Genomic DNA, 19664 nt, shown 5'->3' on the forward strand with positions numbered 1-19664 from the left:
AAGTCATTAGTTTCCACAGACTCCATTTTTTATTTTAGAGAAGAATTTTCTTCTATTACCCTTTGCAGCTTCTTTTCTAATTGGTCAATTCTGTTTATGAAAGAGCTTTACATTTGATCGATTGAGGTTTTGAGAGAATGATTTTCTTTTTGCCTTTGCCCAATTGAGGATCTGAGAGAATTATTCTCATTTTGTATTTGTCCAGTTGTATTTTCCAATGATTTGTTTACTTGTTGCAAGGTGTTAATTTTCTCTTGGGTTTCTTTTCCCAAATTTTCCAATTGATTTTTAAACTCCTTCCTTATTTCTTCAAGGGGAATCTTTCTATACTGGAGACCACATCGCATTCTCCTCAGAGATTCTAGGCCTCTCTGAGTAGGATCTTTTCCTTCCAAGAACTTGTCTATGGCCCACCCTTTCCTCTGGCCTTTCTTCATTTTACTAAGACCTTGAGTTAGGGAGGGGCTGGTTTACAGAGGTTTGTGATGGAATCCCTAGAGGCTTTACTCACTGTGTGTAATAACTCCAGTTGGCCAGTAGGGTGTGCTAGAGGATTTGCTCATTGAGTGTAATATCTCCAGCTGGCAGTAGGGGATGCTGGTTGCTTTCTCTGGAGTGTCTGTGATCTTGATTGTGGCCCTTTCCCTTGACCTGGAGAGAATGATTAAAGCTGTTAAATACTTTTGTGTTTGATCAATAGTGGTCTATACCCTGGGGTGAGGTGATCACTATCCCTATTGTCAGCTGAGCTGGTTTTGCTGCTTGCCCTGGGGCCGAAGTAGTCTGTAATTGTCTTTGTTCTGGGAAGAGGCTTCAGGTGAAATGGAGGCATGGACACTGAGTTCCTCCTGACAGATGACCCCATGGATGATGTCTGTAGCTCTCCCTTTAGCTCTGCTGGTAAACTCCCAAGGGTCAACTCCAACACCAAAACCTCTGCTTCCTAGTTTACCCAAGCCCCCATGGTCTACCAGGTTCTAGCCCCACTGCTGATCAAGCCTGTCCAGCTCCAATCCCACTGCTAATCAGGCTAATACAGGGCTAATCCAGGCTCCCAGGATCTCCCTGGTCCCTTGCTGCCAGTAGAGTCTGCCCTCTGTGTCCAGGACTCACCCATGATTTCTATTGCAGAAGACAAATACTCAGGTAGATGTTCTTTTTCCTGGCTTTTTTTTCTGGGTTTTGTTGATTGGATTTCTGTTAAGAGGTTTGTTTCATATTATATATGGGGGAAGATCAGGGGATTTTAGAACTGTGCCTGTTTTCTCTCTGCCATCTTGGCCAGAAACCCATAAACGTTTTTGAAAGACAAAAATTCCCTTCTGTCTTTACATCAATTGCACACTCACTGCCTGAGAAAAAGAAGGTGATTAATGAATAACTGATGAGTGAATAAATACTAAACAAGGTGAACTAGAGATTTCAATTCATTATGATTTTGTAATACATCACCTTGTTCAAATGGAGCTTGATTGTTGAAAAGGTTTGTGAATACAATATTTATCAGTATTGTTATTATGATTTTTTTATACCAAGAAGATGTAGGATGAAATACATTAATTGAAATGGGGATGTATACTGGTAGAAGGATTTATGAATTATGATAAATGGATTGGGAAAACAGAAGGTATAGTATCACAGGAGTTTTTGAGACATCATCTGGACAGGAAGAAATTAAGCTATAGTAAAAAAAGATAATATATAATACAGATATAATACATAGTGAAATAGTAATAAAAATTAATTTCCCAGACCCCAAGTTAAGAACTTATACTTAGTAGAAATCTGATATATCTCTTCAGGCTATTTTTTTTCTGTCTCTAGGCAGCATAATCTGTGTTGTGTTCCTTTCTAAGTACTACTTACTAGGAAATACATTGACAAGTTGAAGTTTGTCCTTAGGAGGAAAAGCAAGATGTGGGAATTGGATCTCAAGTCATTTTAGAATTAGTCAAAGGAAAAAAAAAGTTGCTTATCTAGAGAAGTTAAAAAAATTTAATGGGGACTCTAATCTAGACTATATCTAAATTCTTTTCCAGCTCTAAATTTATGAACCTATTTATAGTGTTATATGGAAGGAGCAATTAGACTTTTTGTGCTTATAAAATGGAAGCTTGATTGATCCCAGTAGATTCAATAGCCCTTGTAGCACACCCAAGTTCTACCTATAGCTTGGTCCTAGAGGGTAGAATGAAAAAAAAATTAAAATTGGAGAAATTTCTACATAATTGGAACTTTTCCTAGATTATATGGGTTACTTCAAGAAGAAGATCTCTGTAGAGATCTTCAAATAGCAGAAAGCTGAATAGCTTATGGAGATATTGGAGGTATTACTAAATTTTGATCTAAATGTTATACAGTAATGCAAATAGCAACCAAAAAACAAAAACATAAACACAAAAACAAACAAAACAAAATACCACTGTAGGCAATTTTTAAAAGGCATGCTATCTAAAACAGGGTAGGGATTCCAGTCCATGTATAAATTTAGCTAAATAGATGACTTCTGATGTCCTTTGTAATTCTTATAGCTGAAGATATGTATGTATATATATATATATATATATATATATATATATATATATATATGTTATATTTTTAATTGAACTGTAGTCTTTTTCTTAATTGAATAATTTATTGTACCTATCCATTAAACTATTTCTTATTGTTATTTTTTATCAAAATACCAGAAGAAATAATGTGATAAAACTACTTTGTTTTTCTCCCTCACTGGAATAAGTAGAAATAAAAAATACCTATCAAGTTTTCCTGTCAGTGTCCCTGTCAGTTCAATATTGGTTTCTTAAATATATCCCTTGTTACTTTGGTTATAAATATCTGCCATAATGTTCTTTCTCCCAGAGCCTTTTTTTTTTTGCAAGGCAATGGGGTTAAGTGACTTGCCCAAGGCCACACAGCTAGGTAATTATTAAGAGTCTGAGGACAGATTTGAACTCAGGTACTTCTGACTCCAGGGCTGGTGCTCTATCCACTGTGCCACCTAGCTGCCCCCAGAACCTTTGTTGTAAGAATTTTTCAGGAGTCCTGTGAAACCTACTTAGGAAACTGCCTCCATTGCAAGACAAAAAAAACACCACTGGTTTCATTTGCTATTTATGGATTTAATTACTTGAAGACAAGTATATTTTGAACTTGTGTTTGCTACTTATTTAATGTGATAAATGGCAAGTGCCTTACAAAATGTGTTTAAGGGTGAGAAAATTAGTATAAAGGATATTTATAAATTCATTTTATAGGACATGTCATTTCTGTATTGTCAAAGTGATCTTCCTAAAATGCAGGTCTGACTAATTATGATACCTCCATATTTAAAAATCAGTGGTTTCCTATTATCTTCAGGAGTGAATATAAAATCTTTGTTCTGTTTTTTAAAGCCAACAACCTGCCCCTTCTCTTTCTTTCTAATCTTCTTACATTTTATTCTACTCAAGGTATTCTATGATTTCAGAAATATTGCCCTTCTTGCTGTTTCTCCTCTACAACATTCTCTTTCTCCATTTTGACTTTTTAAAAATTGAGCTGTCCCCCCATGCCTAGAATGTTCTTTCTTATCACCAACTTTTGGTTCCCTATGTTTTTTTCAGCACTCAGCTCAAATTCAGTCTTTACTGGTTTTCCCCAGTCTTCTCCTTTATTGTTTCTCTTTGAGATTATCTACCCTTTAAACCATATATATCTTGCAAAGATATCCAAAGGTTAGATATTGTAGTAAGAAGAGGGATATACACAAATTCACAAATTATTTAATATTTAAACAAGTCACTTAACTTTTCTAAAACCTTAATATCTTCATCTGTAAAATTGCAATAATACTAGTTGTACCCATCCTCCCAATGGAATGATCCATTTAAGTAATATATATATATATGTGTGTGTGTGTGTGTATATGTGTATATACATATGTGTGTGTGTGTGTGTGTGTAAAAATTTTCAAACCTAAAGCATTTCATAAATAATTACAAATTATTATTAAGTTAAATTGACTTCTGAAATTTTTAAGATTTGGAGTTACTTTTATTCTTACACATAACAAGATAATTGGAATGTGACTCATAAGAAATCCCAGGAAATACTGTCATCTTTAACTTGAAAAAAAAATCAGTACAAAAAAGTATACATTATACAATGACATCCAAAACTTTCCCATCCATTATGAGTCAGGAATTTTCAGTTATTGTCATTTTAAGAATGTTAATTGCTTTTAGATAATCTGTCTAATTAAGTTTACACACACAAGCAGACAAAAATCATTTTCACAAAATATTAGATGTTAATGAGTAATTATAAGTTTTATATTTTGCTAAAGAATCACCTGTTTGAGAATTGTAAGGAATCTTCTTTGCCATCTGATACAATTCAGTGTATCAGATTATAAATATAATAACTAACTAATATATATATATATATATATATATCTTCAGCTATCAGATACAATCAGATACAATGCCCCTCCCCAATACTATTTTATATTATACACTGCAAAGTGATCATAGGTCTTTGAAGATCTCCAAGAAGGGGACATGCTTCACAATTCAAAGAATTCTATTTCATTTTTGAACAGCTCTAATATGCAATTATTTTTGATATAAAGTCTAGATATGCTTCTTTTAATGCTCTATTGATTGCTCCTCTTTCTACTTTCAAAGGTCAAATGAAATTAGCTTAATTGTATTTTTATAGATGACAGCTTTTTTGACTCCAATTATGTCACCTGAAGGAAGGATTTTAGGAGTGTTTGAAATTTTTTTTGTTTGTTTAATTTGTTTGGTGAAATAAACATTGTCCTATCTTCTTTGACTTTTCCAAATCTGAGTTAAATTATTTTAATATAGCAGTTATGGTTGGAAAACATTTTCATTATCAAGAAAGAAATAGATTTTTTTTTCCAATCATATAATTTGAGAGCTGGGAGAGACTTTGAAGGTCAGCTACTCCAACTATACCTGAAAAATATTTCCATTATAATATATCTCATTAAGTGATCATTTTGTCTCTACCTAAAATCTCTAAGGAGGAAGAATCCATCACTTCTTGGAACAACCATTAGGTTTTGGGGGTTTTTTTGAGTAGTATCTTTATTTTTTTTTTCATCCATATGCACATGTATATTTTTAAATTACAAAATTTCCTTCACCCTCCCTTCCTTCTCACCCCCTCTCCTCAGTGGCAAATAGTCAGGTTAGAATTGTACGTACATATTTTGATAAACATGTTTATAGATGTGTCAATTTTGACATGATGAATTAGGATTAAAGGAAAGAGATACATAAGAGATAATTTTTATTGTGTTCATCAGAATCTGAAGGGTTTTATTTTTTTGGTTAACTATTAGTTTTTGAATCACCTCTTACTGTGAGGAAATGATTACCTGATCTCAAGCTTAAATTTGCCTCATTGTGACTTTTACCAATTACTTCTCTTTCAGTTTTCTGAGACCAAAAGCGTAAGGCTTAACCTCTTTCTCTGTATGACAGTACTTCAAAAAATTAAATGTGACTACTAGAACTTTTTTGAGTTATCTTTTCTACAGACCACATATTCCCAGTTTTTCAACCAGTCATCAAATAGCATGAACTCAAGACCCTTCACCATTTAACTTGCTCTCCTCTGGATTACCTCGTTAAAGCATGATGCCCAGGATTGATGTCAGAACTCAATATGTGGACAGATAGTTCATCTTCCTGGTTTTGAAGCTGTGCTCTTAATGTGGTCCAGTGTAATGTTAGCTTTTGTGGCTGCCATATGACTTTTTGAATTTAAAATCTACTGAAATTTCAAGATCTTTTTAATAAAAAAAACCCTCAAAACTGTTGTCTGTCTATTCCTTTCCCATATTATATTAATGAGGCCAACTTTTTGTACCTAAATACAAGACTTTACATTTATGCCTACAAAATTTCTTCTAATTAGATTCTGCCTAATTCTCTAGCCTGACAAAATACTGGTGGATCTTTTTTTTTTTTTTAACATTTTAGCATTTTATTTGTTTTCCAATTATATACAATAGTAATATGTACCCATCATTTTTTGCAAGGCTCTGATTTCTATAATTTTCCCCCGCTCCCTTCCCTCCCCCCCCGCCGAAGGCTGTCTGAAAGTCTCTACATTGTTTCCATGCCATATATTGATCTAAATTGAATGTTATAAGAGAAAACATAAGAATAAACATACCCCCCCCCCCCCAAGAAGATGAGAAACTTCAAGAATAGAGAGAGAGGAAAAAAATTTGTGTTCAGATTTCAATGGCTCTGTCCCTGGGGTGAGTTGCTTTCTTTATCATAAGTCCAGCAGAGAAGTTGCTTCAATATTTTTCCCTCAGTTGCTATTATTAGCTGTACCTCCACTCTATTTCTCCCCACTCTTATTTATTCTATTCTCTCTCTCCTTTCATCCTGGCCCTGTCCAAAAGTGTGTTGAATCTGAACCCTCTCCCTCGGTCTTCCCTCTCTTCTATCACCTATGCTTCTCTTCCCTCCTCCCATTACCCTTCATCCCATCAGTCCTTTCCCTCCCCTCCTTCTCCAGGGAAAGATAGATTTCCTCACCCAATTAAGTGTGTATGCCATTTCCTCCCTGAGCCATTTCTGATGAGAATGAAGGCTCACTCATTCCCCCTTGCCTTACCCCCACTCTATTGAAAAAGCTTTTTCTTGACTCTTATGTGAAATCTCTCAGCTTCTTCTTCATCTCCTTTTCCTTTCTCCCAGCACTTTTCCCTGTCGCCTATTGACTCCATCCATTTACAACATCATACCATTATATTCCATGCCTTCTTATGTCCTGTCTATATATGCTCCTTCTAACAGCTCTTATAAATGAGAAAGTTCATATGAGTTATCAATATCTTCTTCCCTCTCAGGAATACAAACAGTTCAATATCATCAAGTTCCTCATAGTTAGTCTCTCTCTTCCACTCACCAGAGTCCTGTACTTGGAGATCAAACTTTGTGTTCAGCTCTGGTCGTTTCAATAGGAAAGTTTGAAAGTCCATCTTTTCCCCTGAAAGAGAATGTTCAGTTTTTTTGGGTAGTTGATTCTTGGTAGTAAACCAAGGTTTTTTGCTTTCTGGAATATCATATTCCAATCCGTATAAGCCCTTAATGTAGATGCTGCCATATCCTGTGTAATCCTGACTGTGGAGCCTCCATATTTGAATTGTTTGTTTCTGGCAGCTTTTAGAATTTTCTCTTTGATTTGGGAGTTTTGGAATTAGACTACAATATTCCTGGAAGTTTTTCTTTTGGGATCCCTTTCAGGGGGTGACCGGTGAATTCTCTAAATTTCCATTTTACCTTCAGCTTCTAGGATCTCAGGGCAATTTTGCTTTATTGTTTCTTGAAAAATCAAGTCTAGGCTCTTCTCCTGGTAATGTTTCTCAGATAGCCCAATAATTTTTAAATTATTTCTTCTGTGTTTGTTTTCAAGGTCGGTTGTTTTTCCAATGAGATATTTCACATTTTCTTCTAATTTTTGACTTTTTTGGAAAAATTTTATTTCTTCCTGATTTCTTGCAAAGTCATCAGCTTTCTTTAGTTCCATTTTGCATTTTAAGGAGTTATTTTCTTCAGAGAGCTTTTTTATCTCCCTTTCCAGCTGGCCAATTCTACTTTTTAAGGCATTCTTCTCCTTATTTGCCTTTTGTTTTGCTTTTTCCATTAGGCCTAAACTGGTTTTTAATATATTATTTTCTTCAGTATTTTTTGTATATCTTTCACCAAGCTTTTGATTTGGTTTTCATGATTTTTCTGCATCACTCTCATTTCTCCTCCCAGTTTTTCCTCCACCTCCCTTTATTGCTTTTCAGAGTCTTTTTTGAGCTCATCCATAGACTGAGTCCATTTTCTGTTTCTCTTGGAGGTTTTGGATACAGAAGCTTTGATTTTGTCATCATCTGAGTATGTGTTTTGATCTTCTGTGGGACTAAAGTAATACTCTATGGTCAGATTCTTCTTTTTCTGTTGTTTACTCATTTACTCAGTCCAGGATGAATTTACAGCACTTCCAAGACTTAGTTTTGTTTTTTGTTTTTTGGTGGGGGACTCCCCACTGGGAACTTTATTCCTCCAAGCTCTTATGCTTTCTTGCCTGTGCTTTGATATGTAGGTGCTCCTAGGTCTATAAGGAGGGTTCCAGCTATCTTAGTATGGAAGTCCAAACTGCAGTATATGAGTATAAGCAAACAGCAGGAAGAGCAGAAAAATCTGTGCAGGCTTCCCTTACTGTCTCTAGGAGTGCAGGCTGCTTTTCTTCCAATTCTCCCTGCAGATCCTGCTGCTGGTGCTCCCTCACTCCATACTAATTCTGGTGTATCAGAGTTCTCTACCCACCCCTTCAACATACTGTTGCTGCTGATCTTTGGGCTGCGCTGGGCTGCACTGCCGCTTTTTTTCCCAGCCCCTCCCCCCCACCATTCCTGCTGAAATACACCTTTCCCATGGAACTTATAAGTGGGTTCTGCCCCTCTAAATTTTGGCTACAGTCATCTTTTGTTAGCTTTTTTTGGGGTGTGGGTTTTCGGAGTTCTCAGGAAATGCTCCCTTCAAGCAGCCATCTTGGCTATGCCCCACTCCCCCCAATGGTGGATCTTGACATTATACAGTATAGCTATCCCTTCTAGCTTTGTGACATGGCATCTGGTTCTAGAATATCAGGGCATTTTTCCTGGATAATTTCTTGAAAATGATGTCTAAATTCCTGTTTTGATCATACCATTCAGGGCCAATAATTTTCAAATGAGTTCTTCTGGATTTATTTTCCAGGTCAGTTGTTTTGCCAATGCGATATTTTATATTGTCTTTTTTTCATTCTTTTTGTTTTGTTTTATTGTTCATTTCTCATAAAGCTGTTAGCTGCTATTTGCTCAGTTAAAATTTTTAAGGAATTATTTTCTTCAATGAGCTTTTGAACTTCCTTTTCCAATTGGCCAATTCTGTTTTGGCTTTTTTGTATCTCTTTTACCATTTGATTTATTCTGTAAAATTTTTTTGTATAGGACTTTTTATATCTCCTCTGTTGACTCATTTTTCCTGATTTTCTTATATCACTTTCATATATCTTCCTAATTTTTCCTCTCTCTTATTTTATTTTCAAAATCCTTTTTGAGCTTTTCTATGTTTTGAGACTAAGTCATATTTTTCTTGTAGGCTTTATATGAGGAGTTTTTTACATTTTGCATTTTGTGGTCTTCACTGTCCCTTGTTTGCCTATGGACTACTCTTTTTGAACTCATATATTTTCTTTTTTACTTTATTCTTAAATAAACAAAAATGTTCTCTCCCTAGGAAAAATAAAAAAAGCCCAAAATCATTATTACATATATAAACATATTAGATACATAATAAATATAAATGTATATATATATATATATATATACATATATATATACACACATATATATTTGTGTGTGTATTTATTCCTGCATTAGACATGTCTCCTCTTACCTCTCCCCGGTCAAGAATGTGTCATTCTGTACTCACCATCTTTCTTTTAGGAAGTGTTTCTACATTGTTGCCTTATATTTTACAATCTTGCTTTGTCACTGAATTATTCAAAGTTCTTAAATCTTTCAAATTTGTTTGTCTTTATAATGTTATTCCTACTATATGAATAGATCTCTTACTTCTTCTCACTTCATTCTTGCATCAGATCATACAATTCTTCCCAGGTTTCCCAGGAAACCATCCCCCTTTAGTTTTTTTTTTAATATGTTACTAATATTTTATTACATTAATATACCATAATTTGTTCAATAACTTCCCAATTGACAAAACTCTAATTCCCAGTTCTTTGTCACTACTAATATTGCATATATGTGTGTGTGTGTTTGTGTGTGTGTGCATGCGCGTGTGTGCATGGCACACATATGGGTAGCTTTACTCTTTCTTTGATTTCTTTAGGGTATTAGTATAGTATTGCTATTGTGTGGTCAGATAGTAATCAATATTTAGAAACCTTTCAGACATACTTCCAAACTGCTATTCAGAATGGATGCATCAATTCCCAGCAATACGAACAATGCATCATTTCTCATTTCTCATAGTTCCTCTAAAATTTATAACTTTTTTCATCAGCTTTTAAAAACTCATCACTGTGAGATTGATCCTTAGAGTTGTACTAATCTCTATTTATATATTAGTGATCCTCTGTGCAGCAGATAACAGTTACTTCAACATAGATTAATTTAAATTTGCAGTTCTTGTGGAGGTGCTTCATAAAATATCAGTAAAGAATCCCTGTGAGAAACAAAATGAAAATACTATGAATAGTACTAATTACAGAAACTGCTCTGAACCTGTTATGATTTTTAAAAAATAAATTAAAACATTGTTTTCTTTTTAACAAATCATGTTTTAATTCATCTGACTTTAAGATAACTAGATTCTTTACCTGCACTTTTTCCCTCAACTAGATTTCTAGGTAATGAATGCTTAAGATGAATCAAAATGTGATTAAATAATTCTATTTCAATGGTTACTTACCGCAATTTAATAAATACAATTATATTTACTTAAATTAAACTTAATAGTAGCACTTATATGAAGTTTAATGGAAAACATCAATATAAAAAATAAAAATAAAATATAAAAAATAAATATAAAAAATAAAAGTCATATCCTTAACTGCAATTAATTTTAATTATCACAATATTTGTGAAAAAAATACTATAATTTATTGGGATGGTTGTAACAGAGCAGGAAGGGCTTCAATTTCCCTGTGACTTAAAGATGTTAAAAAAAGTATCTGTTATCATTTTGATTTTGCCACTAACTGAAAGAAACTTAGTAAATCAGAATCATTCCTTGTAAAATTAAAAGCTAATATTCCTTAAGCAAAATTGAATAGTTGGATCACTCATATATAATAGTGGCATTCTCAAGTTAAATCAAATTTTTAATGGCTCCTTTGTATTATTAATTCATTGCTAAGTTCCCAGTTTTCTGATATTAAATATCTTTATGCTATGTTATTTATTTTTATTAACTGCTAAAATGTATTTAGCATATGAGTCTTTTCTAATTTGCTGCTATCAAATATACAACAACAAGAAGGTAACTTCATCTAGAGGCTAGATAAACTGTTTTCTATAACTATATCAAATTGAGAGAAATTTTTTCAGTAGGTTTTATTCAAGCTTATAGGAGAAAATCTAAACCTTTTTGAAAGGAGGCATTTTTCAGCTCTCCTCAAAGTTTGAGCTGAAACCAAGGAAAGATGAATATCTTTTGAAAATTGCTTTGAAGCAACTTAGTCATCTTTTCCTTTCATTTAACCTGATAATATAGTTGCCCAGGTGTCTGGATTGACTAATTCTTGAGTTTTAAATCAATTGAATTTTTGCCTTGCTTTTGTAACAGTTTGCTTGACAAACTCTAGCTTTAAGTTGGTTGCTTTTAAAAGTGTTTATGCAAAATTCCCTTTAAAAAAAAACCAGGAAAATGATTTAAATAATGAGAGAGATAAAAAAATCCTTAGGTTACACTATGCCAACATAAAAGTTATGACTTCCTTTAAAGTAATTTATAGATTTAGAATCAAATTACCAAGGAATACTTTTGTAAAACCAGGAAAAATGAGAATAAAAATCATTTGAAGAAGCTAAGCATCTCAAATATTAAGGTATGTCACAAAAAATAGTAGTGTTAACAAAATTATATTTTAGACCTCAAATTCTATTACAGATCAGTAAGCAAAAGTATTTTACTTTGGTTAGCAAAATGTAAATAAAACCAGTGGAAACTATTAGAAAAGTAAGAATAAGAAAAGAACTACTAGAAAACTTCAAAATCAAATTGGTAGAATTAAAGTTTAGGCCAACATCTTCCAAAAGTAAGTTTATTGAAGAATAAACTTAAAATGGATATTGGACTTAATTATCAAAGATGATAACAATAAATAGATCAGGTACTTTTTTCATGACTGTAGCTAGAAGTTTAATAAGTGACAGAGGGGTTCATAAAAGACAAAACAGGTAATTTTTTATTACATGAAATTTAAATTTTTGCATGAAGAAAATGAATACATTGAAAGTAAAAACAAGAATGTCAATTGAGAATACATATCAAATATCCTTGATAAGGACTTAATATCAAAGATGTTAGAAAACTAATGCAAATCTATAGGAATTTCTCATGGAGAAGGGTCACAGTGTATAAACACATCATTGTCAAAGAATGATAGCTTTTTTTTTGTACTCTTAATTTTTTATTTTATTTTGAATTTTTTACAATTTTCCCCCTAATCTTGCTTCCCCCCCCATAGAAGGCAGACTGTTAATCTTTACATTGTTTCTGAGAGAAATGATATACCTAAGGAAGAAAAATAAAGTATTGTGCCTGATTGTTGCTCTAATGGAATGAGCAAGTCCATCAAGGTTGATCATCACTCCCATGTTGTGGCTAGGGTGCACAAAGTTCCTCTGGTTCTGCTCATCACACTCAGCATCAGTCCATGCAAATCTTTCCAGGCTTCCCTGAATTCCCATCCCTCCTGGGTTCTAATAGAACAATTGTGTTCCATCACATATATATGCCACATATTGTTAAGCCATTCCCCATTCTTTGCCACCACAAACACAGCTGCTAGGAATATTTTTGTACAAGTGATTTTTTATACATTTTTGTACATAAATTTTCTTGTTTAAAAGTAAACATAATATCCCTTTTCCCCCCAAATATAGACCCTCATGAGAATTAAAGAGGAAAAAATGTGTTTCAGTCTGTATTTTGATACCATCTGCTCTGTCTGAGGTGGATCATATTCTTTATGATAAGTCCATCATAAAAGTTACTTCCATATTTTTGTACTGTTGCTGTTGCTGATTGTAATTCCCTTCATCCATTCCTCCCCATTACCATATATTATATTTTCTCTCTCCTTTCACTCTGACCCTCTTCTAAAATGTGCTATAGGGTGATTGAGTAGTGCAGTGGACTGATCACCAGCCCTGGGGCCAAGAGGCTCCGAGCCCACATACCACCCCTGAGAGCCAGCAACCACCAGGCCCTGTGGTCCCAGACAGGTCACCCAATCCCAGCCCCTTGCAAGAAGTGAAAAAGAAAATGTGGTATATCTGACTATTCTTTCCTATGATCTACCCTCTCCACCACCCACATCCCCCCTCCCCCTTTCCCCTTTCTCTCCTTTTTACTCTAGATGTCTGTCCCTTATTGAGTGTATATGCTATTTCCTTTCTGAGCCATTTCTGATGAATGTGAAGGTTCCCTCATTCCCCCCTTGCCTCCCCCGCCAATATTATTGCAAAAACTCATTGTAAAAATATATCTTTTATATGAAATATCTTAGCCTATTGTACCTCTCCTTTCTTTTACTCCCAGTGCATTTCCTTTTTAGCCACTAACTCCATTTTTGCAATATATTATATCTTCAGATTCAGCACTCTCCTGTGCTTCATCTATAAAAGCTCCTTCTACCTGCTCTATTAAATAAGAAGTTTCATATGAGTATTATCAGTATCATTTTACTATGCAGCAATACATGCAGTTCACCTTCTTTAAGTCCCTCATATTTTACCCTTCTCATCTACCCTCTCTATGCTTTACCTGAATCCTGTATTTGAAGGTCAAACTTTATGTTCATCTCTGATTGTTTCAACAGGAACATCTGAAATTCCCCTGTTTAATTGAAAATCAATCTTTTCCCCTGGAAGAGGATGTTCTGTTTTGCTGGGTAGTTGATTCTTGGTTGCATTCCAAGCTCTTTTGCCTTCTGGAATATTATATTCCAAGCCCTATGAGTCCTTAATGTAGTTGCTGCTAAATCCTGTGTGATCCTGACTTCAGCTCCATGATATTTGAATTGTGTCCTTCTGGCTGCTTGCAGTATTTTCTGTTTGACTTGGGAGTTATGGAAACTGGCTATATTATTCCTGGGTTTTTTCTTATCTCTTTCCAGGGAAGATGGGTGGATTCTCTCAATTTCTATTCTGCCCTCTGCTTCTAGGACAACAGGGAAATTTTCCTGTAGGATTGCTTTAAAAATGAGGTCAAGCCTCTTTTCCTGATCATGACTTTCAGGTATCCCAATAATTTTTAAATTTTTTTCCTGAGTCTGTTTTCCAGATCAGTTATTTTTTCAATGAGATTTTTCACATTTTCTTCTAATGTTTTATTTTTTTGGTGTTGAAGTATTGTGCCTTGACTTCTTGTAAAATCATCAGCTTCCTTTAGGTCCATTCTATATCTGAAGGATTTGTTTTCCTCAGAGAGCTTTCTTATCTCCTTTTCCATCTGGCCAATTCTGCTTTTTAAAGCATTTTTCTCCTCAATAACTTTTTGTACCATCTTATCCATTTGACCTAAGCTGGTTTTTACCATGTGATGTTCTTCAGCATTCTTTTGAATCTCCTTGACTAAGCTGCTGACTTCATTTTCATGTTTTTTCCCTGCATCTCTCTCATTATTTTCCTCAATTTTTCCTCTATCTCCCTTACTTCATTTTCAAAATCTTTTTTGAGCTCTGTCATAGCCTGAGCCCAACTTCCATTTTTCATGGAATCTTTAAATGCAGGAGCTTGTACTTCCTCATCTTCACATTGAGAAGGATTCTTTGGATCATAGACAATGAATTTCTCAGTGGTGTTCCTCTTTTTTCTCTGTTTACTCATTTCTCCAGTCTGTGGCTGGTTTTGAGCTACTTCCTGAGCTTTTGCATATTATTGGGACAACAGCTTTGGGGTCTTTTCTGGTACACCCCACTGGGACCTTTATTCCTCCAAGGGCATATGCTCTCTTGTCTGTGCTTTGATCTGTGGATGACCACAGGCACTCCCTTCTGCCCTGGAGTTTTGAGGAGGGTCCCTGATATCTTAGTATGGACGGCCAAACTGCAACCTGGATCTGAGTGTGGGCAAACAGCACAGTCCTGCCCCAGGGAAAGCATAGAAATTTCTGCATCTCCCCTGACCCCTTTACCATCTTTGGGCTGTTCTCTGGAGGTGCAGGCTGGTTTCACCAATTCTCCCTGAAGGTTCTGTGGCCAGTGCTCCTCACTCCATACCCATTCTGGCATAGCAGAGTTTTCTTACCACCCCTTCAAGCTGTTGCTGGTGATCCCTTGACTGGGCTGGGCTGGGCTGCATTGTAGCTGTGGCTTTTTTCTAATCTTGGTCCTGGTGAAATACACCTTTGCTGTGGAACTTCTAATTTATCTTGGACTGAAAAAATAGATCATTCAGACTTTCTATGGGTTCTGCCCCTCTAAATTTTAGCTTTATTAGTCATAATTTGTTGACTTTTGGAGTTTTGGGGGGAAGAGGTTTCTGGGAAATGCTGCCTTCATGCCACCATCTTGTCTCCACACCCAAATGATAGCCTTTTAACAACTATATAAAAGATGGTTCTAAATCCCCAATAATAAGACATATTAAAATAAAAAGAATTATAAGGATTTATTTCATGCTCAGAAAACTTATACAATTATAATAAAAATATGGAATAATTTGAGAGGTTGTAGACAGAGAGAAATATCAATAAACAATTTCTGGAACTGTGAATTGGTCCAGTCTTTCTAGAAAGAAGAAAGTGACTAAATAGTAATTTTTTCTGGTATTAGAAAGTGACAAAAATTGTCATGCTTTTTGATCAGAGATCCCTTTGATTGAGATGCAGTCCACTGAGATGCAATGCACTGTCTGTCTGTCTGTCTGTCTATCTATCTACCTATCTATTAATTCAATCATTCATTCATTTATTGGTAGGGCAATGGCTTTAAGTGACTTGCCCAATGACATACAGCTTGTGATTGTCAAGTGTCTGAGGCCAGATTTGAACTGAGGTCCTCCTGACTCAGGGCTAGTACTCTATCCACCATGCCACCTATCTGCCCTATAGGTGCTGTTATTATTCCCAATTGTTTTTGCAAGGCAATGGGTTTAAGTGACTTACTCAAAGTCACACATCTAGGTAATTATTAAGTGTCTGAGACTGGATTTGAACTCAGGTCCTCCTGACTACATGACCAGTGCTCTATCCATTGTTTCTCCTAGCTATCCCATTATCCCCATTTTATAGACAGGGAAACTAAAGCAAGACAGAAAATAAGGAATTCAGCATTCTTTTGAATCTCCTTGACTAAGCTGCTGACTTCATTTTCATATTTTTATTATTATAAGTCTAGTAAGTGTCTGAGGCTTGATTTGAACTTCAGAATTCCTAACCTCAAGCCTAGCCCACTGCCCCTTCATCCTGAATGCCTATCTCTTACCTCCTATACAGTGCTGTTGTCAAGGTCTGCTGATTTCACTTTAGCAACATCTCTTGTATATGCATTCTTTCCTCCTCTGATTCTAATACTATTCTGGTATAGACTCTCATAACCTCAGACTTTGATTACTGCAATAACCTAATGGTGAGTCTGCCTGCTTCAAGTCTCTTCCCACTCCAATCCATCCTTCATTTAACTGCTCACATGATTTTCATATAATGCAGGCCTGATCATGTCCCCCTCTCTACTCAGTAAACTCTGGTGACTCCACAAGCTCGATTTAGCATTCAGATCACTTCATAACCCAACTCCCTTTTACCATTCCAGTATTATATCTAACTCCTCAATACATACTCTTCTGTTCGGTAACTATCCTTTGTTCTGTTCCACAATCAAAACATTCCATCTCTGGACTTGGCACTTTTCTCTATCTCCCAACTTGTAACATACTCCCACCTTCACTCAGACTATTGATCTTTCTGGTTTCCTTTAAGTCCCAACTAAAATTATCCCTCTTAATTTCGGTGCTTTCCTTCTGATAACTATTCCTATTCAGCCTTTATATGGTTTGCTTTTTATATGTGTTTATTTGCATGTGGTCTCCCATATTAGATTATAAACTCCTTGCAGGGATTATTTGTCACTTTTTGTATCCCCAGCATAATTTTTTACAGTGCCTAACACAGAAAAGCTAACTCATAAATTTTTATTGCTGGATTGATGCGTTGTGGGAAACTGAGATAAATGAGGTGAGATTTCTTTGGATTTTAGTACATGTATTCCTGGAGGTTCATGTATCCCATTTATTTCAACTTAATTCACTTAAAAAAACATAAAATACTTTGCCAGAAACCTTGCAAACATAAAAAGCAAGGTGTCTCAGCACTAAGGACCTTTTGCTCTACTGATAAGATATAATGTATATACAGATATATAAATGCAAGAAAATTTGGAAAGAGAGAACACAAACAAATGTGGGTGTGGCAGTGGAAATTAGGAGTGCATTTTAAAAAGAAATCATGCTAGAATTTAGCTTTGAAAAAAAACAAGAATCTCCTGAGAGGCAGAGATGGAAAAAGTATGAGACAGGAAGGGATGGGGGAAATTATTCCAAAGGCACAGATTTGAGATTGGGAGATGGAAAGTCAAATTCAAGAAATAGATTTCATGAAAGGAAATGATATAGGATTAGGTAGAAAAGGTAGGGTTATTGAGTCAATATATGTTCATCTGTAAAATAATTTGTTAAACATCATCTATGTGTCTAGCACTGTATTTCTTGTTATGGAGAAAACCCAGAAGATGGAAAGTATAGTCCCTTATTTCAGAGCATCCCTAGATGCTCAACATAAAATATGGTGACTCAGCATAAAAAAATTCAACTTAGTTCTGTTCCTAACTTTAGGACTGACTTAACTTATGACTCTTCTTTGCATTTAAGTGTACCCATCTGTAAAATAAGAGCAAGATGATTTCTTGGCTCTCTTCCAACTTTGAATTTTTTTGATTTTCTAATGCATATATATATATATATATATATATATATATATATATATATATAAAATATGTATATAATGTATATAAAGATTTGTTGTTAACATTTATCTTCTGTCTTATACTTTCTTAAGCTTTGTTGTAAATCTGTTAAAACCTGAAATAGTATGAATTTTGCTAAAAACTCTTAAAATCATTTTCAGTTTTATGTAAAGGAACCTCTAATATTGAAACATGTTTCATTTTCCCTGAAGTATTTATTTCAGGAAAAAAAAAATCTAAGTACTCAAATTTTATTCTTTCCTTCCCTCCTAGCGGTGACTTGTCCTAGTATTGAGACCCAACTTTCAGAACATGTTATCTGGAGACTGGTTTCTGGGTCAGTGAATGAGTTTGGAGCTCAAGTTGTGCTGAGTTGCAGCCCTGGTTATTATTTAGATGGTCAAAGACTCATACAATGCCAAGCTAATGGAACATGGAGTGTAGGAAATGAAAGGCCAAGTTGTAAGGGTAAGTAAAAATCTGGTATTCCAAATTAGCTATGTTTATTAGTGTATATGTAAAATATATATTATATGTATCATATACATATATATATATATTTAGGGCTCATTACTGAAAGTAAAAAAATGCTTGTTTTTAAAGACAATAAGTTATCTTAGCATCTTATTAGTGTAAATGGGAAAGATTTAAACCTTTTAATATCATTACTCTAATTACACACATTATTTGTATTGATAATCTTTAGATGTTTAGAAAATATATACATCTACTATTTGAATGATAGTTTTGTCAGATTAGATTAAACATTAGCTTTAATGATTTTTTTCTCTTTTTTAATAAGCATTTCAAAAATTTCAAAGATTAAAATAGGTTAATGTAACAGTCAGAAGTTTTCAATGAGGCATTAAGCAAGTATATAATTCACTCATGTCTAACAATTATGTTGTTAATAATCTTTATGATATACATTGGCACATTTGGAATCAATTATAATCTGGTTTTATATGGAAAATATTTTGATCTCTAATAACAAATTCTTGAAAAGGAAGATCATGTTCTTGCACACAAAATTAGAAGCCCAATCAATGACTCAGGAATAACAGTAGTAAACTGCATATGATTTATAGATATACTTGTATTATGAAAATATCATTAAATTATTCATAGCAAATTATATTTTCTATAAAACATCAGTTAGGCTGTTATTAGTAATACAGAAAATATCTGCAGATTACAAAGTAAAAAGTTCAGAGATGTTGATTCTTAAAATATTCAGATATGAATGTGTGAATATATATTGATGTGTGGAGATAGAGAAAGGAAGGAAGAAATAGGGGTTGACTTTTTAATTGTTACATAAAGGCATTTCCCTAATAAAGAAAGTAGGAGGACATTAGAAGTAAAAAAATTTTCTTTGTTTTTCCTCATCTTCTGCTCAATTTCTCATGGAAAAGCTTTAATATTTTATAAGGCTCAGGTTCTTCAGGAAAATTCTATTAAGAGTTAAAGAGGAAGATAGAGCGATGAAACTAGGTATTCCTTAAACCCTACACTGGTTCTTCCTGATGTCAGAACTTCAAGATTAGAACCAGAGTAGAAACTAACTGGGATATGAGGGCTAGTATACTTTCAACATAAATGTGATTTCCACTAATAAAATAAGGGTATGCCAACTAGGTGATGCAAATGTGTTATAGACAGGAAATACTGAGTTCAAATCTGGCCCCCGACATTTGCTAACCGTATGACCCTGGGCAAGTCACTTAACCCTATTTGCTATTTGTTTGTTCCTCATTGGTAAAATTAGCTAGAAAAAGAAACAGCAACATTATCTTTGCCATGAAAGGCTGGACAACAATTGCAATAAGAAGCTATGTTTTAAGATGTTTTATAGTGACAGCCATATGTGTCCCCTGGGATAGAAT

The 19664-nt window shown here is 34.4% G+C and overlaps 1 protein-coding gene across 1 annotated transcript in view; it reads left to right on the plus strand.

Annotated features, from left to right (window-relative positions):
• Nucleotides 1-19664, plus strand: part of CSMD1 (CUB and Sushi multiple domains 1) — a 2413561-nt gene that overhangs the window by 2245083 nt on the left and 148814 nt on the right. Inside the window, exon 58 of the mRNA XM_074209535.1 lies at nucleotides 18052-18246. Within this exon, the coding sequence (XP_074065636.1) occupies nucleotides 18052-18246 (195 nt within the window). The remainder of the gene's footprint in view (nucleotides 1-18051; nucleotides 18247-19664) is intronic.

Source organism: Macrotis lagotis, chromosome 1 (genome assembly GCF_037893015.1).
Source record: "Macrotis lagotis isolate mMagLag1 chromosome 1, bilby.v1.9.chrom.fasta, whole genome shotgun sequence".
In the NCBI taxonomy this organism is placed as follows: Eukaryota; Metazoa; Chordata; class Mammalia; order Peramelemorphia; family Peramelidae; genus Macrotis; species Macrotis lagotis.